Genomic DNA, 14,792 nt, shown 5'->3' with positions numbered 1-14,792 from the left:
AACGCCCAGTTTTGAAGCAAACCCCCATAGCAAACATCTTCTAAACTGGGCGTTTCCCGAGACATGTGTCATCAGAGCACTGAGACAGAAAAGAACAACCTTAACTTCAGAAGCTCATAAGTACAGAAAGGATTAAGATTTTTTAATAGAAGTAATTTACAAATCTGTTTAACTTTCTGGAGCCAGTTGATATATATAAAAAAGTTTTTTTCCTGGAATACCCCTTTAAGATCAAAGGGATCCATCGTGTGAAGGATGACATCATTGAAGAAATGTTTTTTTCGATGAAATTTTTTAGATTGTCGAAGGATTTTTTTTTAGATTTCAGGTTGTCGAAGGAATTTTTTTAAATTCAGATTTCATCTATTTCCATTAGCACGCAGCGATTATATATACGGTTGGTCACGTCCTGGAAGCTTATGCTGCTTATGTATTCAGCCTAGGTAACTGAAAACCTAGACATAAGGCTGGGTCCACACTGCGTTTTTGTGTCCGTTTAACGTATACGTTTTACAAGGAGAAAAAAGAAACACCTACATTAACGGATGCTAAAAACGCATGCTGCTGTATGCCGTATAGCAGTATTTACTTCCCATTATAAACAAATGGATTGCAATGTATCCTTTTTTTTCGGCGTACACAATAGCCCAGTTGACGGAAATGGCGAAACAGATACAAAAATGCAGCCAGAGTGAACGAGAGTTAGCCATAGTTTATCCTAGTGCTTCCCAACCAGTGTGCCTCCAGCTGTTGCAAAACTACAACTCCCAGCATGCCCGGACAGCCATCGGCTGTCCGGGCATGCTGGGAGTTGTAGTTTTGCAACAGCTGAAGGCACACATTGGTTTATCCAATATAACCGGGGGGAAAAAATTCATGACTCTGAATGTAAATAACGCGCCAAAGTTTTCTTTTCCAAAACGCTTTATTACCCAATCGAATCCAGATGCCTACAGAACAGATTGCAAACAGTAATTCATCGCCTTGGACCAGGACACAGATGTTTTTCATACATATAAATGAACGCTGAAGGGGAGAAAAAAATAAAAAAGATAAAAAATAAAAAATCCTGCAGGTGCAAAGGGCAGGGGAGAAAAAAAAAGTGCCTGTAAATAAAAATAGAACGGCCCCTTTAAGAGCTCCCATCCCATTTTACTCTATGTTTACATAACAGTATGGACGCTACCACTCACTACTCCATCAGAGGGGGGGATCCGTGTTGTGGAATAGGCTCGTTTTCATGTTCAGGGGCGTCTTTGCGTTTCATATCGTGTGAAATGATTCATAGGGATGGTATAAGGCGGGAAACGGATGAAGAAAACCGAGAAGGGGTACGGAAAACGGGAATGGGGAGCAGGCCACGCCCCTCACACCCCCCGGGGGTAGTTCGGTGTCCTGTTGCCACGGCACTTGGAGAGCAGCGGGGTTCCATTTGTTGTCTGGAGGGGGAGGGGGGAGGAGGAAGGAGGTCGGTCTGGCGAGTCATTCGCAGCCTCGGAGCAGGAGGGCGGAGAGCAGTGGAGGAGGGGGGCCGGCAGCGTCTTGTACGGGATCGCCTTGTATCCGAGGAGAGACTGCACGAGCGCTGCTGGGGCGGTTGGGTTCGAGAATACCCCCCCCTGTGACCCTGCGGAGTGGACTGTTCCGCTTTGGACGTTAACGGCAAAGGACGGTGGCTGAGGAGGTGGAGAGGGGGAGTCCGGGTATCAGCAGCGAGCGAGCGGGATTAACCCGATGCTGGTGAGGAGTGTCTGCGCCACGGCTCGCTGAGGACCCGGCGGAGGGCAGTCTCTATGAGGCCGGACGAGCAGCTCCCCGGGGGGTTGCGTTAGCGATCGTGGAGAGGATTGTGGCCGCTCACGGGGGATCATCCATGTTTTCCCCGAGTCAGGAGGAGCACTGCGCCCCCAACAAGGAGCCCATCAAATACGGGGAGCTGGTGGTGCTGGGGTGAGTCCTGTGTGTCCTATGGCTGATGTGTGTGTGTGTGGGGGGGTCCCCGGGGGTCGTCACGTCTCACTGACCCACTTAACCCTCCCCCCTCCCCACTGTGGAACTGTGATGTCACTACAACTGTGATGTCATCCGTGTTACGCCATCAGGCAACTTTGACATGTCATGTGATGCACACAGTGTTATTTTTCTCCTCCGAGATATCCATACGAGCAGCGGCGACAAACTTTAACAAAATTACGTATAGTCCGTATGTAATGGATACAGTGGCGCTTCCTATATGGCGTGCCTCCAGCTGTTGCAAAACTACAACTTCCAGCATGCCCGGACAGCCGTTGGCTGTCCGGGCATGCTGGAAGTTGTAGTTTTGCAACAGCTGGAGGCATGTCGGTTGGGTAGCACTCTTACAGCAATACCAACATTTGCGCAGTGCAACTTTCACGGTTGCATTCATGGGGAGGATGTGCGGCTTTTGGCATATGGCTGTCCGGGCGTGCTGCGAGTTGTAGTTTTGCAACAGCTGGAGGCACGCCGGTTGTGAAACACTCTTACAGCAATACCATCATTTGCGCAGTGCAACTTTGTGACGGTTGCATTCATGGGGAGGACGTGCAACTTTTGGCATATGGCTGTCCGGGCATGCTGGGTTTTGCAACAGCTGGAGGCACGCTGGTCTGGTAACACTCTTACAGCAATACCCTCCAGCTGTTGCACAGCTACAACTCCCAGCATGCCCGGACAGCCAAAGGCATGTCCGTGCATGCTGGGAGTTGTAGTTTTGCAACAGCTGGAGGCACGCTGGTCTGGTAACACTCTTACAGCGATACCATCATTTGCGCAGTGCAACCTTGTCACGGTTGCATTAATGGAAAGGATGTGCGACTTTTGGCATATGGCTGTCCGGGCATGCTGGGAGTTGTAGTTTTGCAACAGCTGGAGGCGCGCCGTTTGAGTAGCACTCTTACAGCAATACCATCATTTGCGCAGTGCAACTTTGTCACGGTTACATTCATGGGGAGGACGTGCGCCTTTTGACATACAACTTATGAGACCGGAGATAAGTTGCACAGAAATCGCCTACGACTTTGCCGGAACGCCAAGTTTAACCATCCGGTAGGAGCCAATGGAGAAGTAAAAGGCTTTGAGCGACGTGGTTTGTGTAAAAAAGTTGCACCGTGACGATTGGGGCCCTTGTTGTGCGGCAGAAATTGTCGTCTTATAACCCCCACCCATCTGGCCTGGCACTCATCCCATTTGATTGTCACGTTGTTACCGTGGTTCCCCAAGTTGGCTAACCTCTATTCTCTTTGCAAAGAGGTTCTGCAGCAGCCTGGTGATGTGTACAGATCTGCCATGCCGGTCTCTGACCTCTGTTGTCATAGTCCGGCTATTCCTACAGCCAGCTTGTGTCAAGGGGCACCGTGGTAGCTCTATTCCCTTTGCAAAGAGGTTCTGCAGCAGCTTGGTGATAGGTACGGATCTGTCGTGCCGGTCGCTGACCTCCCTGTCATAGTGCAGTTTATTGTTACAGACGGATTGTCAAGGGCCATGGTAGTTCTATTCCCTTTGCAAAGAGGTTCTGCAGCAGCTTGGTGATAGGTACAGATCTGTCGTGCCGGTCTCTGACCTCCCTGTCATAGTGCAGCTATTGTTACAGACAGATTGTCAAGGGCCATGGTAGTTATATTCCCTTTGCAAAGAGGTTCTGAAGCAGCCTGGTGCTATGTCGTGCCAGTTATTTTTGACCGCCCCCCATCATAGTGCAGCTATTTCTACAGCCAGCTTGTGTTAAGAACCACCATGGTAGCTCTATTTCCTTTGCTAAGAAGTTCTGCAGCAGCAGCGGGTGATGTGTTCAGATCTGCCTTACCGGTCTCTGACCTCCACTGCCATGGTGCAGCTATTCCTACAGCCAGCTTGTGTCAAGGGGCACCATGGTAGCTCTATTCCCTTTGCAAAGAGGTTCTGCAGCAGCCTGGTGATAGGTACGGATCTGTCGTGCTGGTCTCTGACCTCCACTGTCATAGTGCCGCCTTTCTTACCATACTGCCCCTTGACACAACCTGGGGTGGTATCTGTTTATTCTCTTTGCACAGAGGTTCTGCAGCAGCCTGGTGATGGGTATGGATCTGTCGTGCCGGTCTCGGACCTCTGTCATCATAGTGCAGCTATTCTTACAGCCAGCTTGTGTCAAGGGGCACCATGGTAGCTCTATTCCCTTTGCAAAGAGGTTCTGCAGCAGCCTGGTGATAGGTACGGATCTGTCGTGCCAGTCTCTGACCTCCACTGTCATGGTGCAGCTATTCCTACAGCCAGCTTGTGTCAAGGGGCACCATGGTAGCTCTATTCCCTTTGCAAAGAGGTTCTGCAGCAGCCTGGTGATAGGTACGGATCTGTCGTGCTGGTCTCTGACCTCCACTGTCATAGTGCAGCTTTTCTTACCATACTGCCCCTTGACACAACCTGGGGGTATCTATTTATTCCCTTTGCAAAGAGGTTCTGCAGCAGCCTGGTGATGGGTATGGATCTGTCGTGCCGGTCTCTGACCTCTACTGTCATAGTGCAGCTATTCTTACAGCCAGCTTGTGTCAAGGGGCACCATGGTAGCTCTATTCCCTTTGCAAAGAGGTTCTGCAGCAGCCTGGTGATAGGTACGGATCTGTCGTGCCAGTCTCGGACCTCCACTGTCATGGTGCAGCTATTCCTATAGCCCAGGGCTGGGTTTGTTCCTGACACCTTGTCTAAGGCACAAATTGTGGTAGAGCTGGCAACCAGCAGCGTGTTCTGCAAACTCCTATATAAACTCCTGCGCCCCAGTAGATGTGTCATCCCGCACCCTGGTACAGAGGACAGCGGTGATCCTGCTGGCACGCACCCGGTGATCCTGCTGGCACGCACCGTCCCCAGTTCTTGTTTATAGTCCCGCAGGCCTGCAGGTTTGTGACTTGGCATGTTATGTTAGGCCTTAGCGCTGTTTCTTGTAAAATAATACAACTGGTTGATTGTTCTGCATCTTTTTGTGCTTTTTTATTTTATTTATTTTTAATATTTTTTTTTTTTTTAATGTAAGACTTGTTTGATGTTGGTTCTGCTACCATATACGTCAGTGTTTCCCAACCGAGGTGCCTCCAGCTGTGGCAAAACTACAACTCCCAGCATGCCCGGACAGCCAAAGGCTGTCCGGGCATGCTGGGAGTTGTAGTTTTGCAACAGCTGAAGACACCCTGGTTGGGAAACACGGATGTACGTGATTCTCCGTACAGTTAGACTAAAGACGTGTTAAGACGAGGGCGATACGGACTCATTTTTTGCGTCTGTAACGTCTCCGAGTCCCAGTCTAACCGTGGGCCCAATAACCCGAACTAGTATCAGTTCTGGACGGTAGGCGCATGGTCGATACAGGAACGGCGACAGTAATGTGGGCGCTAAAATGCTCCTGTTATGCTTGTCTGGAACCGGCCTAAAGAATACGATAAACCGCTAAAACGCCTGTTAAATTATTATGATGTTCAACTTTGCTTCATCTCTGAACGCAGTCTGGGGCTCATTTACACTTCTGTATTGTTTCCGTTTTTAATTATATAAAAAAAAATATATAAATAAAAAATCCACAATTGACATTTCCATTTTTTTTATTTTTTTCTTTATTTTTTTTTTTTTTTGCTTTTAACTTGTATTTTTTTTATGCCACTGTTTTGACACAATATCTATCAGTGGGTTAAATGTATGACATGTTCTGTATTTGCATAGTCTGTATTTGTATTTATATCTTTTTGTTTGTTTTACATCTGTTTCAGCCACATGGCCGTAAAATATTTATTTTATATATGTATTAAAGGGGTACTCCGGTGAAAAACTTTTTGTCTTTTAAATCAACTGGTGGCAGAAAGTTAAACATATTTGTAAATTACTTCTATTAAAAAAAATCTTAATCCTTCCAGTACTTATTAGCTGCTGAATGCTACAGAGGAAATTCCTTTCTTTTTTGGAACACTGATGACATCACGAGCACAGTGCTCTCTGCTGATATCTCTGTCCATTTTAGCCACCGTGCATAGCAGATGTATGCTAAGGGCAGCATGGTGGCTCAGTGGTTAGCACTGCTGCCTTGCAGTGCTGGGGACTTGGGTTCAAAGTCCACTAAGGACAACAATAAATAAAGTATTATTATTATAACGTCAGCAGAGAGAACTGTGCTCGTGATGGCATCAGAGAGCATTCCAAAAAGAAAAGAATTTCTTCTGTAGTAAGTACAGGAAGGATTAAGATTTTTTTTAATAGAAGTAATTTACAAATATGTTCAACTTTCTGCCACCAGTTGATTTAAAAGAAGAAAGGTTTGATTTCACCATTTCCAATACTATGGAATGCAGCTCGTTCCCCTCAGCTGATCATACATGTGTTTGGAGGGGACGGAGGGTGTAGCTTTTATCTCTATGTGTAAGGGCAGTCCTGGATTGGGACAGCACTTGACAAATTTGTTTTATCAATCCTAGGAGCCAGCAAAAAAAGTTAGGAGCCAGGATGCCTCATGTAAGGTCATATGATCAGTCATTACTTTCCACTCATCTCTCCCGTGTGTCACAGCCATTACTGTCCCCTCATCTCTCCCTTGTGTCACAGCCATTACTGTCCCCTCATCTCTCCCTTGTGTCACAGCCATTACTGTCCCCTCATCTCTCCCGTGTGTGGCAGCCATTACTGTCCCCTCATCTTTCCCGTGTGTCGCAGCCATTACTGTCCCCTATTCTCTCCCGTGTGTCGCAGCCATTACTGTCCCCTCATCTCTCCCGTGTGTCAGGTATTATAGTCCCTTCAACTGTTTTACTTACCTCTACCTCTGTTTCCATACTGAGCCCCTGTTCTGCCTCTGGTGTTCAGCATCTGATATCTTTGCTCCGGTGTCACGTGACTGCCGCAGCTAATCGGCAGCCATGGCGGTGATGTGACACTCTGCACTCCTGAGAACAGAGCTTGATTTGCGTCCGCTGCTCATGTTATTCTGGACCGCCGCCTGTAAGTAGAACTGTGAATCGGCATAGGACCCAAGGAAGAGCTAAGTAACACAATTCTGTGTTGTTTTTTTGTTTTTTTTTTTGTATTTTAGTTTTTCTTTTCATCCTAAACACCTTATTGGAAAGAAGTGTCAAAAACCTGGGCACCAGGACAACATTTTTATTCACCATGGCGATCTGGTGCACGGGATTTGTCAAGCCCTGGTTTGGAATATAAGGCAAGGTTTACCTTGCTGTTGTGCTCCTTTTCTGGGTCCGATTGGCAATTTATTTTTTTCCCCCGCCAAACAGCCCCAAAAGGGATTGGAGCACAATTGACTTCACTGGGTACCGACTGGTCCCATTTACTTGAATGGGCTCCATTGGGGATCTGGTAGTTTACTGGAGAAAAAAAAACTAGTGAAAGCAGTATTTATTATTATTATTATTATTATTATTATTATTATTATTATTATTAATAATAATAAATATATATATTTTTATTCCACTAAACTCCTCAGATGCCATGGATTCCTCAGTAGTAATGCCTGTCACACGGTTCAGCCTTATGATAACATAGAGCAGTGGACCTCCAGCTGTTGCAAAACGACAACTCAACAACCAATAGCTGGAGAGCCACAAGTTGAGAAACACTGGTGTAGACCCTATACATTATCTATAGTGGGTACTTGTACTTCTGTAATGCTGTGAATGTAATGTGCTGCTAAGTTAGGGGGCATGGCCTTCGGGGGGATGTAGTGGACTCAATAAGGGCCAATACACTTAGAAACTTGAATAGAAGTGGTTTATCTGATAAAGTGACCTGTGGAGCGCCGGTGGCTTCAATCATGGGACATTCAGAAGGGATTGTACATTTTTCACTCACTTTGCACTGCAGCTTCACTCTCTGTTAAAGGAACACTCTGGTGGTGTATTATAGTAGAGGGCTTACCGGAGTGATGAATGACCTTAAAGAGTACCTGTCACCAAACTAAACTTTTAATATATTGTTCCTTATGTTATTATAAGACATGTTGCTATTTACTTGCTGTTAAAATTCTCAAGCTTAATATGTTTTTAATGTGATTGAAAAAACGGCCACTAGGTGGCTGTGTTCTGTTCCTAAACAGTTAATTTGGTCTCCACCTGGACTTGCAGAAGTCCAAACTCAGGAAGTGCGTGCAGGCCATGGCGAGGCACAGCTCTCACAGGATTCAGTGACGTCCCGCCTGCTGGGGAACGCCCACTTTCTCCTGCCGGGAGCTCACACAATGTGAGCAAGGGGAAAGGTATGATACGGAGCTTTTTAAAGCTCTGAATTTTTTTTAAGGGTAGGAGGGGTGTTAGGAGTAGTTGGTGAATATAATCTGAGTTTGTTGAGAAAATATGGTTTGATTACAGGTACTCTTTTTAAGCACTTTCTATTTTTGGATTCTGGAGCCCTGCAGAGTTTGTATGTTTTACCTGGAGTGTTCCTTTTTGTAAGGGTATTCCTGTATCAAAAACAGTTGTAAGTACATAAAACGATCACCCTACAATTAATACTTACTAATATAGTGTTATCACAAATTGTTCTGGCTTCAGCATGCTTTTGATTTATTTATCCCAGACAGGAAGTTGTGTAGTCCTCTCATGGTTAGTGTGGTCTCAGCAGCTCCCTTAATCCTCTCTCTCCCGAGACGAGCAATCCTTTTGCTGTCTCAGGATGCTTGGCTGGATCTTGAGCTCAAGCTTTGCCCCCTGAGTGTGAATGTGCCCCATGTGCTCCACCTAAGGATACTTACATATCCCCTCCGGTCCATCATTTTGCCGCTCCACTGCCCTGCGCAGTCGCTCTCTGTTGCCGTACATGTCATCCAATAGGGGCAGAGTGAGTGGCGACGGACCGGAGCGGCGCGGACATGTGAGTATAATCTATGGTAAGAATACCTCACCATATGATGGTTTGAACAAACGATGGTGCTCCTGGAACAAATTACCATTGTATGTTGAGAAACCACTGTATATCTGTTGTCTTTTTACTTGTGGGGGGAAATTAAACTGTTGCAGCAGAATTTTCATGTTTTCAGAATTCCGCTGAAATTCAAGCCCCATTGACTTCAATAGGATTCCTCCTTGTAATCCCGCAAAACATAAGACTGGCCTAACATTTTTGCAGAAATCGGAATTGTCTGAATGGGACTGTGGAACCCACTTTGAATCAATAAGCAGTAAATTATGGCAAAATTCTACTGTGGCATTCCGCACGGAAATTCTGCCGTGTGAACATAGCCTTAAAGGAAAAAAAACCCTGATTTCTCCTTCAATAACCTCGCTGCCCTTTACTTCATTTGGGAGATGGTGGCCACACATGACCTGACCTTTTCCGGCACGGTTACACGCTGTAGCTCCCAGTAAAATCAGTGGGAACTTAAAGTAGTAGTCTGGTGAAAATTAATTTATCCCCTATTAACAGAATATGGGATAAGTAGCTGATTGCAGGGGGTCCGATCGCGATTTCCGGGATGGGACCTGCTCTCAGTGAGGAGCCAGTGTCCTCTCCCGGTAGTAGGCACGTGCTCCATTCATTTCTATGGGAGCGCCGATGATGCCCGAGAGCTGTCTTTTCGGTAATCCCATAGAAATGAATGGAGCATGTGGGTCCCTTCCTGGTGATTGCAGAGGGCCCCCAGTGGATAGGAGATAAGTACATTTTTGCCGGAGATCTCCTTTTAATGGTCAGACCCCTTCCCATTGCCTGCAGCAGAGGGTGTGGATTAGGGATCGACCAATTATCGGTATGGCCGATATTATCGATTTTGGGCATTATCGGTATCGGCAATTACCTTGCCGATAATGCCCCGCCGTCCCCACCGCACCGTTACCGCTCCCCCCCGACCCGCCGCACCGCGTCGCACCCCCCACCGCCCCGGCTCCATTGCATCCCCCATCCCCGGTTTTATAATTACCTGTTCCCGGAGCCCACGCTACTTCTTGCTCCTGCTGCGTCCTGCGTTACGCTGTGCGCAATGACGAGTGACGTGATTTACGCGACGTGACGTCACCGTCAGTGCGAACAGTGACAGTTCAGGAGGACGCCACCGGAGCCAGATGTGGAGTGGACCCCGGGAACAGGTAATTATTAAACCGGGGATGAGGGAGGTGGTGGCAGTGATAGGTCTCAGGACCCCCGGACAGGCAGGGGGAGAGAAGCGGGTGGCGGCGGCCTATGGCACCGCAAAAGCCACTGCAGTGCATTGATTTAAAGCGCCTGCTTTAAATCAATGATCTGCAGCGGTGTCGCGGGGGGGGTTATTAGCCGATAACTTATACCGGAATATCGGTATAAGTTATCGGCTATCGGCCCTAACGATATCGGTCGATCCCTAGTGTGGATTATATCCGTGCTCTAAAAGTAGCCATACACGCGATAGCTGTTGGCCGAATGTTTATTTGCGCAACAACTGTTTCTCCCGCTCCACACACGTGGACACTCAGTGCGGCTGATCTTCAGGTGTTCTGAACGGGTTCTGGCGACTCCTTCTCCTAATGTACGGTATATGGGATCTTGACATGAGTTGCCCTGGTGATAACAGCTGGAGGTCAGAGGAATTTTAAGAAGTTAGTTTATTGGTTTGCAGCAATATCCACAGTGGGGCGGGGGGCTTCCTTCCGGCCCCCTGTAAAGATCGGTGGGTCGTAAAACTTGGACTGGAACCGAAGCTTTCCGAAATTGTAACAAATCTTCTGCTGTGTAATCTATGCCACCCTAGAAGCGGGTATCCAGCAAACATCACAATGCTGCTACTTAAATGACCAAATATAGAGCTGCCAGTCTGTGCGCGCATAGTCAAGTTGTTGGCACCGCTCGCTTACGCTAAATTCAGCCTTGTTTATAAATATATGGTTAAAAATAACGAGCAGCGACGCTCGTGATAAATAAAGCTGCAGATGGCCGCATTGTTCGCATCCTCGTGTGCAGAAATTTATGGAAGCTGTCTGTCTGTGGGGGGTTACACCCTCGGGTGCCCTGCTGCCCGCATGCTTCTGTATCTCTGCTTCCTCTGCTCTTCTGATTTACTCCCTAAAGCAGTGTTTCCCAAGGAGCGTGCCTCCAGCTGTTGCAAAACTACAACTCCCAGCCTGCTCGGACAGCCAACGGCTGTCCGGGCAGGCTGGGAGTTGTAGTTTTGCAACAGCTGGAGGCACGCTGCTTGGGAAACACTGCCCTCTGGGACTTCTAAAAATAACCAGACCATGACAGCATAGCCTACAGGTTACCCTACATGAGCTCAGTTATTTTAGCTTTATGTACTGTAAACTATAGAAACCTTTTTGTGTTAGTCTTGTGATCTGCTGTGTTTGTTTTCAGTCGATATAACAACCAGATAAGATCTGAGCCGTGAATTGGCGCTTTACACGGCAGATCTAGTGTATATCAGGGCAACCAATATAAATACCTGCTCAGAGGACTTTGATGCATTTCCACTCTCTTCGTCCATCTATTTATTTTTATTTTTCTTTCCTGGATATGTAGATCTGCAGGTTTAAACCATTATACACTTTAAGCTGAATTGGTTGTTTCCTTCTGGACCTACTGTCTGTCTATAGGGAGTTGAATATTTTTCCAGAGCACCTTACATAGCGACGTTTGGGGAAGCTGCACTTGGGTCAGAGGTGTCTGGCAGCTACCTTTTTATTATACAAATCATGCCAAGATGGGACATGGACGCCATCTAATATGGAAAAATAATACGAAACACTGCCATCAGTAATCCTATTCTATCCAAAGTGCCTGTCTGGTGACCTGATGTCTGTTATGACTGCCAGTCCCCTCCGCATAGTAGGTAATGGTAATCGCCAACGCAGCCATGACTCTCTTCTCTGGCCCCATCGCCAACGCAGCCATGACTCTTCTCTGGCCCCATCGCCAACGCAGCCATGACTCCCTTCTCTGGCCCCATCGCCAACGCAGCCATGACTCCCTTCTCTGGCCCCATCGCCAACGCAGCCATGACTCCCTTCTCTGGCCCCATCGCCAACGCAGCCATGACTCCCTTCTCTGGCCCCATCGCCAACGCAGCCATGACTCCCTTCTCTGGCCCCATCGCCAACGCAGCCATGACTCCCTTCTCTGGCCCCATCGCCAACGCAGCCATGACTCCCTTCTCTGGCCCCATCGCCAACGCAGCCATGACTCCCTTCTCTGGCCCCATCGCCAACGCAGCCATGACTCCCTTCTCTGGCCCCATCGCCAACGCAGCCATGACTCCCTTCTCTGGCCCCATCGCCAACGCAGCCATGACTCCCTTCTCTGGCCCCATCGCCAACGCAGCCATGACTCCCTTCTCTGGCCCCATCGCCAACGCAGCCATGACTCCCTTCTCTGGCCCCATCGCCAACGCAGCCATGACTCCCTTCTCTGGCCCCATCGCCAACGCAGCCATGACTCCCTTCTCTGGCCCCATCGCCAACGCAGCCATGACTCCCTTCTCTGGCCCCATCGCCAACGCAGCCATGACTCCCTTCTCTGGCCCCATCGCCAACGCAGCCATGACTCCCTTCTCTGGTTCTCTAGCCCCACCACCGCTCTGACTGATTTTATATATATTTTTTCCTTTTGAGTAGTTGGTACATTTCTCCATCTTCAGTCTCTAGATGAATGAATGAATGTATGTGCATGTACTTCTAACCATTTAGCAAGTCCTCTTCCAAAAATGTAACTAACTGAAGAATAATTGTGCAGGTTACTCTATACAGTATATGTCTAGGTGTAGGGGAGTCTTTCCTATAGTGAGGCATAGTTCTCTATAGTACAAGGCAGAAGCAACCCATCAATCCATGTTGTCTATCATTGCACCGCACTTAATATTGTAACGTGAGAGCTCAAGAAATCCAAATCTTTCAAAACCTTCAAGACATTTTGGTTTCCAACAGGATAATCATATTCTCTGCGGATTAAGGTAATTGACTTTGTTTTATGGCCCAGAAGTCTCCCAGTAATTGAGCGCGGTGTTGGGCCAATTTTATAATTATCAGTGTAAATAATACAGTTGGGAGCTAATAAGTCTCAAAATTGTTCCTCAGAGAGACTTGTTAACAGCTTCATTGCTACAGAGACCGTTCTGGTTACGCTAATGTGTTTTATGACACTGGTTCTGCTCTATGAATGGGTTTTATTGGCTGCGTCCTAGAAAAGCTAACGCAGCTGCGTGGTCTTTATGAATCAACCTCTATAAGCCATAGCCAGCAATATAGTGGGTCGCTCTCATGTGCTAATCCATACCGTTCTAGCTGTGGATTTGGAATTTGGTTTAGACTTTAGAATGTGGTATTTGCATTTCTAGACAACGCCTGGGGGAAGAAGCTAATTTCAAGGTAGGTGCTGACTATGGACCTCAGGTCTTATCTATCTCTAGGTGGAACAGTGTGGTGGCCTAGATTTTAAAAGAAAACTGTAGTGGTATAGAACTTATCCCTTATCCGAAGGATAGGGGATGTGATAGATCATGGGGGGGTCCGACCGCTGGGAACCCCGCGATCTCCTGTACGGGGCCCCGGCAGTACATAAGGAGATACATGGAGGGGCGTGTCAGTCACCGTGTCATGCCGGGACAGAACGCTTCCTTCATTGCCACTGCCGGGCCCTGTACTGGAAATCGTGGGGGGGGGGGGGGGGGGGGGGGAACTGCTGCTGTATATAACTTAGTTATACCCAACTACAGTTTTCCTTTAAAGGGGTACTCTGGAGTACCCCTTTAAGTGGACCCTTTTCTCTTGATTTTGACAACTTGATCTTTCTCATAGCTGTATATCTGCTGTAGAACTTCATAGGAACTTCATATAAAAAGAAAACAAAATGGTACAATATACATTGTAAAAATGGACATTGTAAACTTAATGTGAAAAGGGCTTAAAGGGGTACTCCACTGGAAAACTTTTTTTTTTTTTTAATCAACAGGTGCCAGAAAGTTAAACAGATTTGGAAATTGCTTCTATTTACAAATCGTAAGCCTTCCAGTACTTATCAGCTGCTGTATGCTACAGAGGAAGTTATTTTTTCTTTTTGAATTTCCTTTGTCTGACCACAGTGCTCTCTGCTGACACCTCTGTCCATGTCAGGAACAGTCTTGGAATGCCCTTTTAAATAGGGGATAAGATGTTTTCTGTTGGAGCAGTGCTATAATGCCTTACTACATTCTGCAGTGAAATGTATTTGCTTGGATATGACTTCTCCTAGCCAATGGTTCGACAAGCCTGGTAACTACACTGGCTTCATCCTAAAAAGTAGCCCTCTTTCATGTGGTAAGAGGAGTGGTATGCCGCTGCCAGACAACTCTGATTGTGGCTTAACTCTCTGGGAAGAAAAGGCATTGAGCAATTGAAATCCAACATGCCTGCTTCTTCTCTCTTTTGGCCTCATCTGTTGTTGGAAGACCTCTATAGACTTTAGACCTGTGGTCTTTACACTGTGGACCTCCAGCTGTTGCAAAACTACAACTCCCATCATGCCTGAACAGCCAATGGCTGTCCGGGCATGCTGGAAGTTGTGGTTTTGCAACAGCTGGAGGTCCACAGTGTGAAGACCACTGCTTTAGACATTTGGCCGGTTCAACCAAAGTCTGTATGTTTGGCTAACTCTACCTTAAAGTGTATGGGGACCTTTTATACACACATACACAGGTGTATATACACTGCTCAAAAAAATAAAGGGACCACTAAGATAACCCATCCTAGATCTGAATGAATGAACTAATCGTATAAAATATTTTTCTTTACATGGTTGAATGTGCTGACAACAAAATCACACAAAAATTATCAATGGAAATCAAATGTATCAACCCATGGAGGTCTGGATATGGAGTC

At 47.0% G+C, this 14,792-nt stretch overlaps 1 protein-coding gene across 6 annotated transcripts in view; it reads left to right on the top strand.

Annotated features, from left to right (window-relative positions):
- Window positions 1–1,573: 1,573 nt before the first annotated feature.
- PELI2 (pellino E3 ubiquitin protein ligase family member 2) overlaps window positions 1,574–14,792 on the top strand; it is an 87,386-nt gene continuing 74,167 nt past the window's right edge. Inside the window, exons 1-2 of one of the 6 annotated variants that reach the window (XM_056545253.1) lie at window positions 1,574–1,950; window positions 6,450–6,491. In XM_056545253.1, coding sequence (XP_056401228.1) covers window positions 1,874–1,950; window positions 6,450–6,491 — 119 coding nt within the window. In that variant the 5' untranslated portion in view covers window positions 1,574–1,873. Of the gene's footprint in view, window positions 1,951–6,449; window positions 6,492–14,792 lie in introns of those variants that run through there. The other 5 variants (XM_056545255.1, XM_056545257.1, XM_056545254.1 and 2 more) reach the window with 5 other exon arrangements.

This window comes from Hyla sarda, chromosome 11, assembly GCF_029499605.1.
Source record: "Hyla sarda isolate aHylSar1 chromosome 11, aHylSar1.hap1, whole genome shotgun sequence".
Taxonomy (NCBI): Eukaryota; Metazoa; Chordata; class Amphibia; order Anura; family Hylidae; genus Hyla; species Hyla sarda.
The sequence above is the reverse complement of the archived record's forward strand: the minus strand, read 5'-3'. Positions and strand labels throughout refer to the sequence as shown.